The sequence below is a fragment of the Vigna umbellata genome, chromosome 2 (assembly GCF_029865625.1).
Source record: "Vigna umbellata cultivar VRB3 chromosome 2, Vumbellata_1.0, whole genome shotgun sequence".
NCBI lineage: Eukaryota > Viridiplantae > Streptophyta > Magnoliopsida > Fabales > Fabaceae > Vigna > Vigna umbellata.
Window position 1 is genome coordinate 23,971,114 of NC_142166.1, and position 21,560 is coordinate 23,992,673.

The 21,560-nt window shown below is 40.9% G+C and overlaps 3 protein-coding genes across 3 annotated transcripts; all 3 read left to right on the forward strand.

Moving 5' to 3' along the window:
* The first annotated feature begins 6,999 nt into the window (after positions 1-6,999).
* Positions 7,000-8,001, forward strand: LOC148203657 (uncharacterized). The gene has a single exon (XM_088107701.1). The coding sequence runs from the start codon at positions 7,000-7,002 to the stop codon at positions 7,999-8,001; it is 1,002 nt and encodes a 333-aa protein (XP_087963827.1).
* A 119-nt stretch (positions 8,002-8,120) lies between these two features.
* LOC148203658 (uncharacterized) lies at positions 8,121-10,088 on the forward strand. Its single transcript, XM_088107702.1, has one exon. It carries the CDS (start codon positions 8,121-8,123, stop codon positions 10,086-10,088), a length of 1,968 nt encoding a protein of 655 aa, XP_087963828.1.
* A 1,590-nt stretch (positions 10,089-11,678) lies between these two features.
* LOC148203659 (uncharacterized) lies at positions 11,679-12,221 on the forward strand. Its single transcript, XM_088107703.1, has one exon. The coding sequence runs from the start codon at positions 11,679-11,681 to the stop codon at positions 12,219-12,221; it is 543 nt and encodes a 180-aa protein (XP_087963829.1).
* Positions 12,222-21,560: the final 9,339 nt, after the last annotated feature.

Consider the following 21,560-nt stretch of genomic DNA (forward strand, 5'->3'; position numbering starts at 1 on the left):
TTTTTTTAATTTAATTTTAATTTTTATCAATTTTATTTAATTTGATTATTTTTTTAACGTCTTCTAAATAATTAACGAACCATGTTTACTAATGTTAGTTTGTGGTTTTTTTAGTTTTTTATTTTATTTTTTAATTCTTTTTAAATTTAAAAAAACTTGTACGTGTTAAATCATTATTGTTTTACATCTCAGTATACTTATTATAATCAATGTTTTATATTCAATTTGATTTTTCTATTTATGTTTTTCATTCAATTTAGTTTCGGTCAATATTTTATACTCAATTTGATTTTTCTATTCATGTTTTTTCATTCAATTTAGTTTCAATGTTTTCTAAAATAAAACATTCATCTTACCAAATTTAATTTTTATATAAATGATATACTAATGTTTTTATTAAATATTTTAAATTTAAGATTAAAGTTGATTTAAAATTAAAATTAAAATTTAAAAAATGAAGATTAAAACTATTGATTTAAAATTTTAAGAGGTTAAAAATAATCTAAAGTAATAATATTACTTCTCACTTTTTAAGCTCTTGAAATTTTAAAAAGCACATGTGCTCTTTAACCTATTAAAATTTTAAACCAATGATATTATTTCCCACTATTAAAATTTCATTCTAATTCTAAACGAACTCTAACTCTAAATTTTAATAAAAGTATCATTATAATATTTATATAAAAATTAAATTTGCTAATTTTAAATTAAAATATTTAATAAAAATGTAAATTTTAATAAAGATATTAATATAACATTTATATAAAAAGTTAAATTTGGTAACATTATTACTTTTTGTAATTTTTAACCTTTTAAAGTTTAAATCAAAGTCCTTATTTTTGAAATTTTAATTCTAATTTTAAACCAACTCTAATCCTAAATTTAAAAAATTTAATTAAAATATGAATTTTAATAAAAATATCAATATAATTTGTGATTATTAACCTCTTACAATTTTAAACAAATTGTATTACTTCCAACTTTTAAAATTTTCAATCAAATTTTAAAACAATTTTAATCATAAATTAAAAATATTTAATAAAAATATGAATTTTAATAAAAATAATAATATAAGATTTATATAAAAATTAAATTTGATCTCAATTTAAAAAGTGATAAAATTGTTCATTAAAAAATAGAACTAAACAAAACAAAAATAATAAATGAAGATTAAATTGAATATAAAATATGGACTATGATATTTATAAGATTTAGTTTATTCTAATACGTAACACTAAAACATAAACATTTTGTAAGTTAAAAAATATAAAAACAAAGAATTACAAACTAACGCGTAAAAGACATTGTTCATGTTTGTTAATTATTTAGATAAAATTAACAAAAGTAACTAAATTAAATAAAATTAACGAAAATTAAAACTATTAAAAAAATTACGATTAAATTAAATAAACTTAAAAAGGTGTGCCTTTTTAAAGTTGAGTTGGAAATTTCGAAAATTGATGTTATTTAGCTATTAATTTAATATGACGTAGAGAAATTTAGATTTATAAAAATTTATATGTACGAAACTTTTTAAAATTAAGTTAACATTATGCAAGGAGTTCAGCTCTTTACGTCTTGAATAAATTAGTAAATAAATATCTTTTTAATTATTTAATTTTTTTATATTTGTTTTACAAAATCATCAATATTTATTTTATAATTAAGATTTTTAAAATAATTAAAGCGCAAATCACAAATTAATTTTTACGAATATCTTCCATCAAGAAATGCAACTACAATAACAAAAATTAGACTTAATATGTCATTTGGTCCCTAGTGTGGAGAGTTGTATTCAAAATCGTTCTACTTCGAAAGTTCACTATTGTTTCATATTTCGTAAAAAAACTATTCAAGTTGTGACATGTGTAATGTTTATGCGAGAGAGTCCTCATGATTCTGCACTCTGACTTGCGGCAGCCCATGGTGGCGTAACGCGTTTGATCAACGATGAATGAAAAAAAAGCTTTCGTTTTGGGCTTTTGCTCTTTGCAAAGAAGACGAAAATAAAGGACGCACGAAGAGGCTTCTTGCATGATGCATGTAGGTGCATTGTTTCTACGTTTCTGGCTTGTGCAATTTGCAAGTTGGTGCCCATGGATGTTGTTTGCGAACTAGGGTTTCTACGATTTGGGTAGCGATTATGTATGTTTATAGTTTGCTGCAAGTGTGAATTGGGTTTTTAAGTGTCGCGATTGCGATTTTCTTATTCATGTTTGGGTTGGAATTTCTGGTTTGCAAGTTATGGATTTCGAGTATGTTCTTGTTGATGGTGGTGAGGCGCGATGCATGATGGAGATTTTGCCCTGGTTACTGGCGGCACAATTTAGGGTTTCATGGTGGCTAGATTTTGGTTAGAATTAGGCTATTTGGGTTTGATTTCAGGGTTTTCTGTTACTTTTCTCTGCTTTAAATTGTAGGTCTGTGTTGATGGTGGTGACGGTAGCATGGTGGCCTGAGGGTTTGGTGGTGCACGTTTTGTTCTGCAACAGCGACGACGACAAGGGTTTCACGGTGGCGGCACAAGAGTTTCTGTCCTTAGGGAAATTAGGGTTTCATGGTGTCCTTCTTTCCTTTTACATTAACATTGCCACATCAATTAGATCATAGTTTCCCCATAATAAAAATTTGGATAGCTCAAGAGCAACCGTTTTTAACGAAATATAGAATAATAGTGAACTTTTGAAAAATGTAAGATGTCTTTGAACACAACACCCCAAACTAGGGACCAAATGATGTATTAAGCCTAAAATCTATTAATATTAGTTTATAAGTTCTGTTAAGGAAAGAAAAACTAAATATTTTTAAAGAACTCAATATCGTGAAATTTGATTTTAATTCAATTATTAAAATTATTTTAATAATTTTTAATTCTTCCAATAAGATTTCACCGTGAGAATGATCAAATTTTTGATAAGTTTATAAATATTTGTAACATAATTTCATGTCTTTATCATTTAAGTATTCCAATATTAAAAAAACATACTCTTTTGCATAATTTAAATATTCTTTTTAGTGAGTAATTTGTTTGAACTATAATATAAAAAATTAATGAGTTATAAAAAATATTTAATGTTTGACCTTTAATATCAATAGTCCTCATTTTGTATTTATTAATTAAATATTTTATTGGTTAGGAAGGATAATTTAATAAAGAATTTATTTTTACCATTAAGACTCTCTTCAACTTGAACAGTGAATGATGGGTGGGTTAGTTTAAGTAATAGGTAATTTGAATTTAGGTGTTGCTCCCTCTACCACCACCCATTCTTCCTCCACCTCCCCACAAATTTTTTAAATACCAAATTACCCTTTAATTTTTAACTATTTTACTTTTTATCTTTTTATTTACCAAATCCTAAACCATTCTCACTTTCAACCCCACCCCTCCCCCAACTTTCTCTCACTCTTTTCTCTCTTCTTTGAGATCCGTTTCTTCCCACCTCCGTCTCACTCTCTTCTCTCTTTCGGTGAGATCCGTTTATTCTCAGCCCAACTCTCCCTTTGCCATCATTCGTGGTGGTGCGGTGGTGTGGTGCGATGATGTGGCTGTTTGTGTTGTTCGTGGTGCGGTAGTCTCTGTTTGTTTGCTGTGTACTGCGTTTGGTGTGTGCAGAGGAACATGTGTGGCATATCCGTGGACGGATGTCGCACATCCGTTTCAAGGCCAAACGGATATGAGACATCTGTTTTGGCCTGGTAGTTTTTTCTTTTCTTTATTAACTTTTTATTTTAAATGTATATATAGTTTTATTTAAATTTAGTATTTATTTTAATTTATTAGTCGAATAACTTTTTTTTTAATTTAGTTATGCAATTATTATTTATTTAATTATTTCAATAGAAAATTAAAAGTGACTTTTCACTTACTCTCAATCTAATGAAAATCAGAAAGTGTATTCTTCAAAACTGGAAAAATCTGTTCTAATTTTAATGTTGTTATATGTATTGTGCATTTTAAAGCTATTATCTGGAATGTACATTTCAAAGTTGTTATGCGTAATTACTTGTTTTAGATTCTAAAATCATTACACTTATTGACTTGTATGTCTATAATGTTTGATCCCATCTGTTTCTTTTAGTTATTGATAGGATGCAAATGCAGATTTTAAACATATTCAAACGGATTGATGTCAGTGATAAAAGTATGAGAAAACACAATGTTGAGAACATGTATGAAAACTATTTATATTAAAACATAATCCAAACATACCCTTAACCCTGATTGTTTTCATTATATCCCAAATCTCAAGGCCCCAGAACAATTTTCTTCAGAGGTGAAATTTTGAGCATTCAGGAAACGACATTTGGATTGGGACGAGTATAGAATCAAGCTCTTGAGCCGGACACTGTCTGAATTCATGCTTATGCATAGTTGGAACAATTTCTCGTACATTAAAAAAACAGTATTTTAGTACACTAGTAGGTCATCATATAAAATGAGAATGCAACAATGTAATGTTCATTCCAATTTAATGGCAAACATATATCAAGGGAAGCATTTCACCCTCTGCAAAATGACTTATGAAAGCTATGTTGACAAGTGGAACAAACATTATGGTCTTGATTATGATAAAGTTTATATGTCATTAAACAGATGTGCCAACGGATATGCCATATTCGTGGAGGTTAAAGAGAAAGAAGAGCCTTTGTGTCGATGCATGCATTCATGGTGAGGATTGGAGTGGGTAGAAGTTAAAAAATATTAACCTTAAAAGTAAAATTTTACTTAGATAAAACAAAAATAAACAGAGGGAGGGATAAAAGAGGAATGTGGAGATGAAGGGCGTAAGGGGTGGTGGTGAAGGGAGCAACAACCTTTGAATTTTAACTTTCTTGAAAAATACATTTATCACAGTGAAATTAACCCATAAAGGTTGTTTGAGCCCAATCAATATACGTATATGTCTTCACACTAAGGATTAAAAAGAATCTAAATTATAAAATTCAATCCACACTTATTCAAATTTATATTAGTTTAAATTTATTTAAATTAATTATTCTTAAATCTAGATTCATAATTTTTTGGATTTTATATATGTTTATTTTGATTGGATTTAGATTAAATTTAGATTGAATTATTTTATAGATTTTGAAAATCTAAAATTGTGCATTTAGGTTAAGCTAAGTCAGCTGAATCCAATTGACTTGAATTCCTTTTAATTTAGGTTGACTTAAGTAAGCTCAAAATTAGGTTCATTTTAGTTAATTTGAGTTAAAGATCAAATCGAGTTGATTCAAACCAAAAATCGACTAAAAAAAGATTATGTTAAATTGAGTTTGTCAAAAGCTAGATAGTCCTAGATAAAAGTTGAGGTGAGTTAGTCTCAACTAAAGATGAAGTGAATTGATATAGGCAAAAATCGATTAAAACAAATAACTAGTCAAGTCTAGTTGCTTAGGATCTAGGTTGAGTTGGGTTAATCGAACCCAAGTTAGTTTGGCATGTTCGAATTAAGTTGAATTGAGATGAGACCAAGATGAATTAGGTCCTGGTATGTCCAAACCAAGTTGGATTCGTGTTTAATCAATACATCGAATCAAGATTATATCAAGTTAAGTTAGATAGTTATTTTAGATTTAATATAATTAATAAACTTAATATAATATAGATTTAATTCAATTTAAATTCAACTTTACAAATCCAATCAATGAGATATAATAAAAATGATTTTAAATTCTAGATCCAAACTGTATTTGAAAAATACAAATTACTCTTACTAGAACTTCAAACCAAAAAATATTAATGATTTTTTAGTTTATAAATAGACCTTTACTCCTTTTTCTACTAAAAACCAAATAGAATGCTTCTAAGTTCTCAATATCTTTGTCTCTACAGCATCCCTACGAATAAGACAAATTGAATGCTTTTAAGTTCTCTCAATATATTTGGCTGGAACAATCTCCATTGAAAATTTTATTTGAGTTCTTTAAGGTTATCCTAAAACTTTTGCATACTCCTTTACATAGATGATGGTGGGATATTCCCTTGATTAACATCTAAAATAGAAATATTTCGTTAATATAAATTATAAAGTAGTTAGAAATTATTTCTAGCAACCAATATTTCAATTTTACACCTGATCGCACAAGTATATTTTTGAACTTTTTTTCTTCACATAGAACTTTAGTATGTTTCTTTCACAATTAAGAATCATACATTTTGTGTATAATATAGGTTTTATGTAATATGACTACTATAAACAATGTTGCAATCCATTAGATTTATGAATCTGAATCCATCCAAAAATTTGGAAATATAGGCCTCAAAAGACATTTTTGTAAGTGTACCAGAGGTGACCGGCCGCCGTACGGAAGGACATCCACGTCATGGGATTCCCAGACGGATCGGCCGCCCGTATTATCGTAGGAGATTTGGTGTACCAGAGGGGACCGGCCGCCGTACGGAAGGACATCCACGTCATGGGATTCCCAGACGGACCGGCCGCCCGTATTATCGTAGGAGACTTAGGAAACTACCCTTCTAGGTCCTGATAGGAAAGGCCGGGGTACTGAACCCATACCCAAGACTCACCCGAAGCCGGCCGTCCGGGCCGCGGACCCATCAGGACCGGCCGCCCTCGAAGGTAAGACCGGTGAGGACGGCTGGCTGCCGTAGTAATCACCTTGGTTCAAGGTAAGTACGGTTTAAAAGCTATTTGGGCTAAATTGGGTCGTGATTAACTTTTCACTAATCCCAAGCCCATAACAAAAACTATAAATACAGATCCAAGGTGAGTGGTAGATAGGTTGCATTTACTGCACATTCATTACTGTCTGAGAAAAACGCCTTAGTTCTCAACTGACTTTGGCATCGGAGAATCTTTTGCAGGTCTCCCACCGGTGAACTGAGAAGTTAACACAGGAAGTCCGACGTACGGAAGAGTAGAAGCGAGTGACGTAGAGACGTGGGATCCGCACAGCCCCTCACATCTGAAACATTTGGCGCCCACCGTGGGGCCGTGTGATTTTAAATACCCAATGGTGACCACGAGAAACATGAACACCGACGACCCAATCGAAATGATGAGAATTCTACAACAGAAAATGGACGAGATGCAACAGCATCATGAAGATGAGATGGCGGCGGTAAAGGCCGACTGTGAAGCTCGAATAAGCCGGGAGGTTGTCAGGAAGGACGAGGACGAGCGCGCGAGGAAGGGGAAGGCTGCCGCGGACGAACGTTCGGAACAAAATACCGAACGCGACGAGACCTGGAGGCCGACCGGCACCGAGGCCGAGGGTAGTAAGGCCAAGTCAGTGCACGCGGAGAGCACGGCTGAAGATAGGCGAATGATAGTCAAACCAGAGCCCTCCTCCACGCTGTTACTCCCCTTCGCGCAAAACATAATGGATGTTCAAATTTCTGAACAGTTCATTGCACCCCAATTCAAAATGTACGACGGAACCACCGACCCTGAGGGCCACATCAAAACCTTCACGAACGCTATGGCATTCAGAACGGGCAATGACGCCATCTGGTGCCGGGCGTTCTCGTTGTCTCTGGAAGACGAGGCCCTTGAATGGTTCAACAACCTGCCTCCCAATTCCATAGAAAATTTCACCGGACTAAAGCAGTTGTTTATCCGGCAATTTGCAGCTAATAGCACGCAAGACTTAACCGTGTTTAAATTAGTCACCTTGAAGCAAGGAAAGGAAGAAACGCTCAGAACATTCATGGACCGATACCAGAAAATCGTCCGGCGGGTAAAGGCGTTAAGTCCGGAACTCGCCCTTCATTACATCCTACCCGCCCTCAAGCCCAGACCGTTCAAAGACAGCGTCTGTCGGCGAGCCCCTAAGACTATGGAGGAGTTAAGGGAACGCGCGGCAGACGAGATCAGGGTTGAGGAGATGAAGTTGTCTTACAAGAAGGAAGGTCAGGAGCTGCGGAGCGAGAGGGCGGACGGGGGAAACCCTGTAATTCGGGAGGAAAATCGGGCGGCAGCAGGTAGAAGGAATCGCGCCGAGGGCCCCGTTTCCAACATTATACCCCCCTGAACGCCCCCCGGGAGAAGATCCTAAGGGAGGCGCTCAGCGTGGACCTGCTTCCAGAACCCCTGAAGCGACCGACACCACCCGGCGCGGATGGAAGTAAACATTGTGCCTATCACAAGAATATGGGTCACACCACTGAGGAGTGTGTGACTCTTAGGGATAAAATAGAGGAACTGATCCGGGCAGGGAGGCTCAAGAAATATGTCCGGGTCGAGCGTCCTCAACAACCGGCCGAGCGGCCCACTCAGCGATCGGTTTACCAGTCGGGAAGGCCGAGAAACCATAAGGACGAACGACCCCGCTCGGAGCGGCGACCTAGCCGAAGTCGCAGCCGAAGCCCTGAACGCCGCTTGCGAGGACACATAAATACCATCTCTGGAGGGTTTGCGGGGGGAGGATCATCATCCTCCGCTCGTAAACGCCATGTACGAGCCCTCCAGTCCGTGCACTTGGTGGATAAACCACGGCGCACTATGCCACCCATCACCTTCTCGGATGAAGACTTCCACGCGCCTGACCCCGACCAGGACGACCCGATGGTCATAACCGCCGAGATAGCACGATATGGAGTCAACAAGGTCCTGGTAGATCAAGGAAGCTCGGTGAATATCCTCTACTGGAAAACCTTCCTGCGGATGGACATCTCGGAAGATCTCATTGTTCCCTACGACGGCCAGATCGTAGGGTTTGCGGGGGAAAGGGTCGACACTCGAGGGTACGTGGAGTTGAGGACAAGGCTGGGGACCGGCCGGTCCAGCGAGGACAAGCGGATCCGGTATTTGCTGGTGGAGGCTAACACCTCGTACAACGTGTTGATCGGACGACCTTGCTTGAACGCGTTCGGGGCGATCGTGTCCACTCCCCACCTCACGATGAAGTACCCCTCCGAGAAGGGAACTATATGCACGGTCCGGGCGGACCAGAAAACAGCACGGGAATGCTACGCTGCGGGTTTGAAGTTGCATACCCGACAGGTCAAACGGCAGACTGTCGGCTCCGAGGTTGCCATGGCCGACCTCGACCCCAGGACGAATACGGAGGATCGCCTGGAACCGATGGGGGAAACCCAACCTGTCTTGATAGGAAGGGATCCCACCCAGACAACCCTCATCGCTAGGGAGCTAAACCCTAGGACGGAGAAGAAGCTGAGGGCGCTCCTGTGGAAGAACAGGGACCTATTTGCATGGACGGCGGTCGACATGCCGGGGATCCACCCCGAGGTCATGTGTCACAAACTCTCACTCTTCAAAGACGCCCGTCCGGTTTCTCAGAAGAAGAGGAGGATGGGCGAAGAGAAGCGAAGGGCCATTGAAGAGGAAGTGACAAAACTAAAGGAAGTTGGCTTTGTTCGAGAGGTCACCTATACAACGTGGTTGGCCAATGTCGTAATTGTGAAGAAAGCGAGTGGAAAATGGTGCATGTGCACCGACTATACTGATCTGAACAAAGCCTGCCCGAAGGATTCTCACCCCCTACCTAGCATAGACGCCTTGGTGGACGGCGCCTCAGGGCATCGTATGTTAAGTTTCTTGGACGCATACTCCGGGTATAACCAAATCCCCATGTACGGACCGGACGTCGAAAAGACAGCGTTCATCACAGAGAAGGCTAACTTCTGTTACGAAGTAATGCCGTTTGGCTTAAAGAACGCAGGGGCAACTTACCAACGTTTGATGGACCGGATCTTCCGAGAGCAGGTGGGCCGGTGCATGGACGTATACGTGAACGACATGGTCGTCCGTTCCTCGGAGGAAGATAGCCACATTAAGGATCTGGAGGAGGTTTTTCGCCAACTGAGGAAGTTCGGTATGCGTTTGAACCCCGCCAAGTGTACATTCGGAGTCGCCAGCGGAAAATTCCTCGGGTTCATGCTAACGTCACGGGGAATCGAGGCCAATCCGGACAAATGCGAGGCCATACTGCAAATGCACAGTCCGACCACCCTTAAAGAAATCCAAAGACTGGTCGGACGCCTCACCGCCCTATCACGATTCATACCTAAAATGGCCGAGAAAGTAAGGCCGGTCCTGCGTAAGCTGAAGAAAGGGGCCGGTCCGGTGTGGGATGACGAGTGTGAGCGAGCGTTTTAGGATGTTAAAACCATCCTGGTTAATCCGCCGGTCATGAATCGCCCGGTGCCAGGAGAAGAGCTACACGTCTTCCTTGGAGTATCGGAGACGGCCATCAGCGCCGTATTGATGCAAGAACGGCCTCACCCAAGACTAATTTATTTTGTGAGCCGTACACTCCTAGACCCCGAAACCCGGTATCAACGGGTGGAGAAGGTGGCATTGGCCTTGCTAAATGCATCTCGGCGACTCCGCCCCTACTTCCAGAGTCATTAGGTGGTCGTCAGAACCGACTTCCCCATTTCAAAAATCCTAAGAAAGTCGGACTTAGCCGGGCGGATGGTAGCATGGGCGGTGGAACTGTCAGAGTTTGGCTTGTGGTATGAGCCAAGAGGGTCGATCAGGGGCCAACACTTAGTGGACTTCGCGGCCGAGCTACCCCTTTCCAGCCAGGACGAGTGAACGTTGCACGTGGACGGAGCATCCGACAGATCGGTCAGTGGAGCAGGCATCGTCCTGGAAGGACCCAACGGATTCTTATTGGAACACTCCCTGATCTTTAAATTTAAAGTCTCCAACAATCAGGTTGAGTACGAAGCCCTGGTGGCTGGCCTCGAATTAGCAAAGGACATGGGGGCGAAGAAGGTCACTTGCCGCACGGACTCGGAGCTGGTGGTCGGCCAAATGAACGGGAACTTCCAAGTTAAAGAGGAACGACTGCTACAATACTTCCATCGTGCAACAGAGCTAGCAAGGACGTTCGACAAGGCCACCATACTGCACATCCCTCAGGAACAAAACGCCAGGGCCGATCTACTGTCCAAACTAAGTTCCGGGAAAGAGAAGGGACAATTGACTACTGTCGTGCGACACGTCTTGCTTCAGCCCTCAGTAGAGTGTTCGGCGGTATCCGACGAGGGGAAGGATTGGCGGACGGATATCAGAGAAGTGATGTCTCGCCAAGACGAAGGGCGGACAGTGCGGTCAGACGACGCAAAGAAAGTCGCTCGTTACCTTATAGTGGGGAACGACTTGTACAGGAGAGGGTTCTCCTCTCCCCTCCTTAAATGCTTAGGGGCGGAAGAGGCACACTATGTTATGGACGAACTCCACAACGGCATCTGTGGTCTCCATACGGGATGGCGGGCGCTGAAGGCCAGGCTACTAAGAGCGGGATATTACTGGCCAACCATGGAGGTGGATACTAAGACGTTCGTCCAGAAATGCGTCAGCTGCCAAGCACACGCCAACAATACCCATTTGCCCCCGCACTCGCTGCATTCAATGACGTCCCCCTGGCCGTTCGCTCAATGGGGTATGGACATTGTGGGACCATTCCCCGTTGGCCGAGCACAAAAGAAGTTCCTCCTAGTGGCGGTGGATTACTTCACCAAATGGGTAGAAGCAGAACCCTTAGCAACCATAACGGCCGCCCAGGTCCAAAAATTTTGCTGGACGTTGGTATGCCGCTTCGGCCTCCCTCACTCAATCATCACAGATAACGGCCGACAGTTTATCGACAAGAAACTCGCCGAATTCTTTAGAGGGTTGGGGATTAGGCACACCACCAGCTCAGTAGAGCACCCCTAGACGAACGGTCAAGCTGAAGCCATGAATAAGACCGTGGTCGCTGAGCTGAAGCGGCGGTTGGGAGAAAGGAAGGGGGCATGGGTTGACGAGCTACCCGAAGTCCTATGGGCCTATCGATGCACCCCTCACGGGACCACCGGAGAAACCCCCTTTAACTTAACCTATGGTACTGATGTCATATTGCCGGTCGAGCTGGGAGAACCATCGCTGAGGCTACAGATTGAAGACCTGCAAATAAACGAACAAGAGTTGAGAATCGAACTAGATTCCTTAAGTGAACGGCGAGACCGAGCGGCTTTGCGGGCCGAAGCATGCAAACGCATGGTGGAGAGGAAGTACAACTCCAAAGTTCGACCGAGGAGTTTCCAGGAAGGAGACCTAGTATGGAGGAAAGCTGGGGAAGCCCGCCGAAACCCGGCCCATGGGAAACTCGCTGCCAAATGGGAGGGGCCGTTCCGAATAGCCGAGGCGCTAGGGAATGGGGCCTACAGGCTACAACGATCAGACGGACGTCCAATCCCTAATACTTGGAATGCCACACACCTAAAATTTTATTTCAGTTGAATTTTATGCTCAAATGAACCATGTACTGTTGCTTTCAATAAATAAATGACAGGATGTCCGTCTTCCATACACGATCTCATTCCCCATAAAGACCAAGTTGGCGAAAAAGAGCGTTCCACCGAGAACGACTCTCAACTTGGTCGGGCAACGAAAGAAGAGGCGTCCGCCCCATAAAGATCAAGTTGGCGAAAAAGAGCGTTCCACCGAGAACGACTCTCAACTTGGTCGGGCTGCGAAAGAAGAGGCGTTCGCCCCATAAAGACCAAGTTGGCGAAAAAGAGCGTTCCACCGAGAACGACTCTCAACTTGGTGGGGCAACGAAAGAAGAGGCGTCCGCCCCATAAAGACCAAGTTGGCGAAAAAGAGCGTTCCACCGAGAACGACTCTCAACTTGGTCGGGCAACGGAAGAAGAGGCGTCCGCCCCATAGAGACTAAGTTGGCAGAAAAGAGCGTTCCACCGAGAACGACTCTCAACTTGGTCGGGCTGCGAAAGAAGAGGCGTCCGCCCCATAAAGACCAAGTTGGCGAAAAAGAGCGTTCCACCGAGAACGACTCTCAACTTGGTGGGGCAACGAAAGAAGAGGCGTCCGCCCCATAAAGACCAAGTTGGCGAAAAAGAGCGTTCCACCGAGAACGACTCTCAACTTGGTCGGGCAACGGAAGAAGAGGCGTCCGCCCCATAAAGACCAAGTTGGCGAAAAAGAGCGTTCCACCGAGAACGACTCTCAACTTGGTCGGGCAACGGAAGAAGAGGCGTCCGCCCCATAAAGACCAAGTTGGTGAAAAAGTGTTCCACCGAGAACGACTCAATTTGGTCGGGTTACGAACGAAGAGGCGTTCGCCATATAAAGACCGAGTTAGTGACAGAGTGTTCCACCGAGAACAACCCTCAATTTGGTCGGGCAATAACCGAAGAGTTCTTCGACAAAAGAACCTTGACCGTCCGCCTCAAAAAGGACCATCGCTGTTTTACAAGAACAACTCTCAATTTGGCCAGACCATGATTAAATATTCAATTTACTTCAATAGGAAATGTCCCCTCCGGAAGATCAAAGCGCAAAAGAAAGACAGGAAATTCATGCAAAGCAAAGCAAATGTTGTGTATTAATTGGCGAGAGCGCTAAAACGCACCAGCATTTACAAAAAGACCGCCCGGCCAACAACTCGACAAACCAAGATGTTGGGCGGGCGGTCACAAGAATACACATTGCAAAAAATTTTACGAAAGGAAATATCTATTTGCTTCTAGCAGCCCCTTCATCCCGCACCACTTCAACGGCTTCTTTAGCTTTTGAAGGCCCTCCAACAGCTGGATCTTCGCTGGCCAGAGTGTTGAGATCCACAAGGACGCCATCAAAAACGTCCTTTTCGATGTCGAAACCCAGGGCGTACGGTTCCGGAATACCGGCCAGAATGGACGCCTGCCGAAGGGCTTTGTTAAAACCCTCCTCATGCTAAAAAACAATAGTCGCCTCGAGCTCGGCGACCCTCTCATTGGCCTTAGTTAGCTCACCCTTGACCTTGGTTAGATCATCGGTCAAAGCTCGATTCGCCTTGTGGAGCTCGGCCTCAGATTTCTGATGACAAGAAATCTTGACCTACAGCTGACTGCACTCCCCCAGTAGTTGCTCATGATCACCTCGGGTGACGGCCAGACGATCGTTGGCTTCAGCGACCTCCCTCTTCGACTTTTCAAGATCGGCCTCCAGCTGTTCGATCTTTTTGTCGTACTTGTCCTGATTCAGGAGCAGCTGCTCCATCGCTGATTGGAGGAAGGACGAGTTCTTTTTCTCCGCCAGTAGCTCGGCACGCACCTCCTCTACTCCCGGACGAACGGCAGATTCCTTCAAGTACCAAGCCAGGGAGGCCGCCCGAGTCGACATCTCGAGCATGGCATTAGTCAACTCCACCTCAGAAAGGGGTTCAATCAGCGCCCGCTGAGAGGAGCTCATGTGAAACTTGGTTCGGTCACTCATGTTGAAGGCCGGACTAAATACATCGCCCGACAGGGGCATCACGGACCCCCTCTCCTTCTCTTTGCCCTTACAGGCTTTCTTCGACGCCGAACGGGACGATGAGCCTTCCCTATCCTTGCGGCCCTCAACCGTAGGACCCTTCCTTTTACGCACCAAAGGAGCTCCGGAAGTAGTGGTCGCCTCAAAAGCAAGATCCACCCGAACGCCAGCAAGATCAGGAAGAGTGTCCGGACCCGACCCCCAGCCTCCAGATGTAGTACCCCGAGCTTGTTCAACTTGGGGGGTTTGTTGCGTCTGCGTGGGGCGCACTATGGGAAGGCGTCCGCCCGATGATCCCAAAGGCAGAGGACGGGGTGCGTTCGGCGCGACCCTCGGCCGGGCGGAGGATGAGCTGGCTCCGCCCCGTTTTCGGGAAGTTAGGCAGTTGGATTGGCGGGGAGCAGGAGTCGTCATAAGTTCTGGAAAAAACAAACATTCAGAAACATCAAGACCAGTACAAAGAACGAACAAACTTAACATAAAATACCATACCGAAAGCCTTTTGTCCACAATCCTCAAGACTAAGGCATTCAACCAAGTGACGGGCGAAAATCCAGCGGGGAAGGGCATTAATGGTGCGTACGGCCTCTAAGTCGGTTGGACTCAACGCTCCCACAGGGGACGCCTTTATTCTCCGGGGCTCCCTCGTCCAGTAAAAAGGGAACAACGGTTCCCCCTCGCCATCATGGAATTCATGGCGGCCGACGGCATCGATTATTATTTTAAAATAGTGGTGCTTGAAGTTCTTAAACGAATCCGAAAATGGGCGAAAGAGGACCCTTTCCCGGACGGAGGTGAAGGACACCCAACCGCCAGTGGGGGACGGCCGGACTTCGAAATAGTGAAAGAAGACAGGAATCGTGGGAGTGACGCCCACGGCCAGGCACATGGCCAAGAATGCTTGAACGGCCGCCCAAGAGTTAGGATGCAGTTGTGCAGGAGCCACGTTAACCTCCTGGAAGACGGCCATTTGAAACTTGGTAAAGGGCACCCGGACGAAGAGATGGGTAAAGAAATTCACATACATATAAAAGAAATCGTCCGGGCTTGATCTCTTCTCGTAGAAAACTCTTTCGTTCCTCATGCTAACTCCCGCCCGGATCAATCGTGAGTCCTCTATATCCCGGACGATGTGCGTACGATTGACCCTCCACTCCAAATCCTTTCGGGTGCCATACGCGGAAGCATACAGACCGAGGACGTAGGGAGCCCATTCAGATACCACTACCCCGTGACCGTTCGGCTCGTAAGGAGAACCCTCTACCCGGACACCGCCCTGGAGCAAGAAGAGAGGCACCCCATGAAAAATCCGATCGCCCGCAGCACTCGACGCCCCCGGAGCCGGCCTCGCGAACTCAACAGCCTCATGCAGGAAACAAGAAGAAGCCGAACTGGGAGAATCGCCGCCGCTCCTTGTCGACCCCCCCCCCCCCCCCCGGACTCCGCCCGATGACTCAGAACCAGAAGACTCAGTATGGACAACGGCCATTTATTACCTGAGGAAAAAAGAATTTGAAAGCTTGAAGGAAACGGAGAGAAGTAAAAATGACACCGCTCCCATCCGCTATTTATAGACAAATGTAGGTGACCGTTGAAGGCATACGTGCCGTCCAGATCCAACGCAATCAACGCCCCAGATTTGAGGACTTTTCACCTTCCGCCAGTGTGAATGCACCACGTGTTTTCCCGCCAAAAGTCCAAACCCCTCACAGGCCCACCAGATCTAGCCCAACTACGAATTGTTAGCCCGCGCCGCGCATCACTCGAAATCCTACGCTCACTATGTGCACTAGGACTTGGGGGGCTTGTGTACCAGAGGTGACCGGCCGCCGTACGGAAGGACATCCACGTCATGGGATTCCCAGACGGACCGGCCGCTCGTATTATCGTAGGAGATTTGGTGTACCAGAGGGGACCGGCCGCCGTACGGAAGGACATCCACGTCATGGGATTCCCAGACGGACCGGCCGCCCGTATTATCGTAGGAGACTTAGGAAACTACCCTTCTAGGTCCTGATAGGAAAGGCCGGGGTACTGAACCCATACCCAAGACTCACCCGAAGCCGGCCGTCCGGGCCGCGGACCCATCAGGACCGGCCGCCCTCGAAGGTAAGACCGATGAGGACGGCCGGCTGCCGTAGTAATCACCTTGGTTCAAGGTAAGTACGGTTTAAAAGCTATTTGGGCTAAATTGGGCCGTGATTAACTTTTCACTAATCCCAAGCCCATAACAAAAACTATAAATACAGATCCAAGGTGAGTGGTAGATAGGTTGCATTTACTGCACATTCATTACTGTGTGAGAAAAACGCCTTAGTTCTCAACTGACTTTGGCATCGGAGAATCTTTTGCAGGTCTCCCACCGGTGAACTGAGAAGTTAACACAGGAAGTCCGACGTACGGAAGAGTAGAAGCGAGTGACGTAGAGACGTGGGATCCGCACAGCCCCTCACATCCGAAACAGTAAGAATCAAGAAATTTGAGGATATAAAGTAAATAGGTGTTTTATTTTAATGAGACCGACTTATTTTAATAATAGAGATTTAGTAATATAAACAAAAGTTTATATCAAGTCTCATTATCTAAAACATAAATTATTTCTCTAAAAACTTTTCTCTTGAGTTCTCTACCTTATCTCTAAGAGTTCTAACTCCTCGATCATTTGATTTACGATCAGGAAGTCCCTATGAGATTACAACGGAATAATCTTTAATTATAACTCATCAATTCTTGGTTTAGAACAAGTAAGTTTCTACCATCTTTTTCTTTAATTTTCTGACTATGATCATGTTAGGAAAACCTCTTTGAATGTTTCCTTGGTATTCTTTTTCTAGTTCTTTGTCAATTTGTGATTCTAAGGACTCACTCCGGTCACAATTTGGTGATTTGTAGGTGCTTCTAGAGTTCTTTGAGTCGAAAGTAAGGGTTTCGACTTTCTTAGAGTTTAGTGGCTTCAATGCAAGGTAAATGAAGCTAATGTTTGTTTTTAAATTGAATTATAAGGTATGAAATTGGAATTGTGAGTATGTATGTTGTTATCTATATGGTTGATTATGAAAGACATGCTTGTTTTGGTGTTAATTGTAATTGATGTGAAAATAATGAACTGAATGATGTTTGATTCTTTGTATAATGTTGTGTGAAATTGGGGGATGATCTTGTGAAGCTAATTGGTATGATGATAATGGTGTGATTATTGGTTAAATGTTAAGATAAAAGAGCATAAGTAAAATTGGAAGTCCATTCATAGTGTAAAGTTGAGATATGAGAGATGAATTGTTGAAATATTGGTCTAAGATAAAGATTTAAGTTTTAGAACATTTAATTGGATCTTTATGTTTGGTTTAGAATGAGAATGAATTAATAAATGGTCTAGAGTGGAATGATGGTCATTATGGAAGGGTTACCAAGTTGTTTAGAGGTTATCTTAGGGGTTTCAATAGGTGGAATTATGAGAAAATGGTTGGAGGAGGAAAACAAAAGTTTGGGGTGTATAATGCAGCAGAGGATTTGTGAGGGTGTGTTTGCATGATTTTTTGTACAAACAAGGGGTTTTGGGTAGTAATTTTATAAAGAAGTATATTTGGGTTGAATTAGAGAGTTTAAAGTGAGTTGTTAAGACTATTCAAACTGGTTTGGACCCCTAACCTTCAAAGTTTTGGAGTAGAAGTAATATAATTAAGTTTGGATGATTTAGAGAGGTAGATTTGGTTTGGAGTTATCAAATTGAGTTAGAGATGTATTTTCTAAAGTTTCTCAATGTCAAGAAAATCCTAAGGATCAAATAAAGTTGTGGGGAAAGTATCCAAAGTGTGGGAAAAGTGTCCAAAGTCATACTAATCGATTAGGCAATAGTTTCTGTTTTAATCGATTATGACACTAATTTAATCAATTAAAATGCCAGTTATGTCTGTCTTGCTTCTTCTGACTTATTTTAACAGATTAGATTAAAATTATAATCGATTAGGCCAAAATGTTTGTTTTAATAGATTATGTTAGTGACATAATTGATTAAAACAAACAATTTTACCCTGTTTTGCTTTATGTGAATTCTGACTTCCTTAACAGATTATTTTATCAATCTAATCGATTAATACCACCAGTAATGTGCATTTTTATTCAATCTAAATGAAATTCACTTGTACACATATGATGTATGTATTTCATTGTTCTCTTATGATCCTAAGCAATCTTATTATCAATTTTCATTGTGCAATAGAGAATCAATTTTATCATCAACTACTTTGTGATACTTGATATGATTGTTTATGGTTCTGTAATGAATGCTTTGAGGTTTCATGTGATAATATGCAATGTTTGTGTGAAGTATATGTATATATATGATTATGAGATGGATATGATGATGATGAATATGTGGTTCATTATGTGAATGGTTGATGGATGTAATTCCATAACTTGTCGAGAGGTAACATGGTGGTGTCCTGTAGTGTGTTAGTATGAATGACAGAGTTAATATGAGCCTTTATCTTGACGCTCTTAATAACCTTAATCTCAAGTAGAAATGGATCGTTATGTCGTGGAGAGTAGCAGAAGGTTCTTGTCTATAGGCTTTGATCATGGCCATAGGCAACTGAAATGGAGTAACCTTATGTGGTAGCTTGGATTGACCCAGTTGCATTACCATTACAAGCGCATGAGCCATCGTAACTCGACATTCATACTATATCCGAATGGTCAATTTTAAGTTTGTGACATGTTTAGAATGGATGTTTATTTTGTATGTGTAATATATTTGAATGATGGAATTTTATTTGATTAAGATAAAATGTTTTACCACTAGCTTATCCTTGCTTTTGTTCTTGTCTATCTATGTGTTTTTTTCTCTTTTGCGATGATCACCTAAATGGTGTGTGCTTAAGGAGAGTCTTTTGCGTTGTACCAACGAGAGATGAGGGTGAAGTGGATGGATTATTGGATGGTTCTACAAAGGTAGATCTATTGTCTTTTGTAGGTTAATTTTCATCTAGTGGTTCTATTATCATATATGTAATGTTTTATTTTACTAGTTTTATACTATTAAAATGAGATGTTACACATTTTCCTAAAATCATATTATAAAGAGTAAGTAAAATGTCCTTATAAGTTTTTTTTTTAACTTTTCTCTTTAATATAATAAATTGTTTAAAAGTATAATAATCACTAAAAACTCGTTGTAGTATGTCCAAAGGAAATTAGTGTCCTTAGGTGTTTCGGGTATAGGGTCGAGGATCCCACAAAACACTCCTTCACACTTTACTCCAAAATCTCTTAGGTATATCTGTCAAAGTCCTTCCTCGTTTGCATTCCAAATTGCCTTGGTGTACTCGTCAAAGGTAGTCTGACGCTCAAGTCACTAACTAGTCTGTTTAGGGGTCATAGGAAAACCTTAAATTCGTAATAAATGCAATCACTTACCTTCTTACCTTTGACTTCTATTTATAGCTTTCAAGATGAGCTTGTGATTAGTGAAACCCTAATCACAACCCAATTGCGGCCCATTACCTACTAAGTAACTCTTATTAATAATCTTGATTAGAAACAATGTTTAGGGGTCCTTACTGTTAGGGATCGTCTGTACGGAATCCCCTCTTCATGGTCATACGGTCGATTAACAAACATAGTTCCCTTATCATAGTTAGACGACACATTGTGGTGTTGATCACAACCTACTTGGACCGTCACCCTTTTCGATGGTCTTACTCGGTCGGGTCCTCTATGTGGTCGTATGACTATAGTACATTAGGTTTTGTTTATGACATAAATGTCCAATGGATGTTGGAAGTCACAATATACAAGAGCTAATATCATGGTTATGTATTCGTAGTTATTTATTAATGTTTTAGTATTTAACATAACGAGAGACACAATACATTGGATAGTTACCATACTAGTTAACTTAAGACAATAAAGTGGATTTTTCCTAAAATAATTACAAATCATTGATTATAAGTGTGCTTATTGCATATAAAATTGGATGTAAAATACAATAATTAATCACGCTATAAATTTTCAATTACAACACTACAAAAAAATATTATTAATAGTCAAAATTTGAAAAAAATATAAAAAATATGTTAGTAATGACTTTTTTCAATAAATTGAAATAAGTATGTAAAAATTCACTTAGTAATATTTATTTATGAAAATTCATATTTATCGGCAATGAAGAAAACATTTGTCGATAATCGAAGAAAAATTTATCAATAATTATCGAAGAAATAACCTATCGGTGAACACAAATCTTCTAAAGGTTGGCCAATTCGACAGCTCGATCAGTCGACAGCTTGGCTAGTCAAAAGTTCAACTAGTCGATAGCTTGACTAGTCTTTTGCTCGGACAACTCGACCACCATTGTCTCAAACTGTCTAGTCCTCCCAAGAACATTCATCATATAATTATCATTAGAAAATACGCAACGAAATATTCATGGGCAGACAATGACGAAAAGGGGGTGAATTTATTTTCTCGATAAAAACAATATCTTTCTATAAAATCTTCCCTTTTAAAAAGTAACTTAACAACACAAATAATTATTTCAGATAATTACAAGTAAATAAAAGAGTGTAGGAAAAGAGAAGCTTGCACAACTGATTTTATTTTGGTTCAAATCAAAAGATCTTATGTCTACTTGTTAATGTCTCTAAAAGAGTGATTAACCAATAACTAGTAATGAACCAAAACTTACAACAATAGCCTAAAGTAAAGGTTTAGAGTTCACCTCTTAACACACAAGAGATGAATAACACATTCTTTTGACACACAAAAGGATGAATAACTTGACCTTGCAACAAGAAATATGCTCTCACATAGACACACTAACGGAAGCACTTCCTTTAACTAGCACAAGGTTCACAAGCTCACACTTAAAGCATAAAGAGTTCTAAGTAAAAGCACTTGAGTTCTTAGACAAATTTTATAAAAATGAAAGTGCTCAAAAGTAAGGTATTTATAGGCTCAGTTCAAAATTAGGACAAAAGATAAAAAGTTTTTTCGCAACTGTTGTAGATAATCGATTATCCCAAGTGATAATCAATTGTTTACAAACCATTTCAAAAGTTATTTTTCCTTCTATAATCAATTATTCGAAGTGATAATTGATAATCTACGAGCTTTTTCAAAAGTTATTTTTGTGGAAAATTGATTATCTCAAGTGATAATCGATTATTCAAAAGAACCTTGCCAATTTTGAGTTTGACTAGGGTAATCGATTATCCCAAGTGATAATTGATTATTCCAGTACGTTTCTGAAGTATACCTTTTCTTTGACCTGTTTGTGTATCTTTTTATTCTAAGTTTATTACAATACTACTAATTATGTATTAC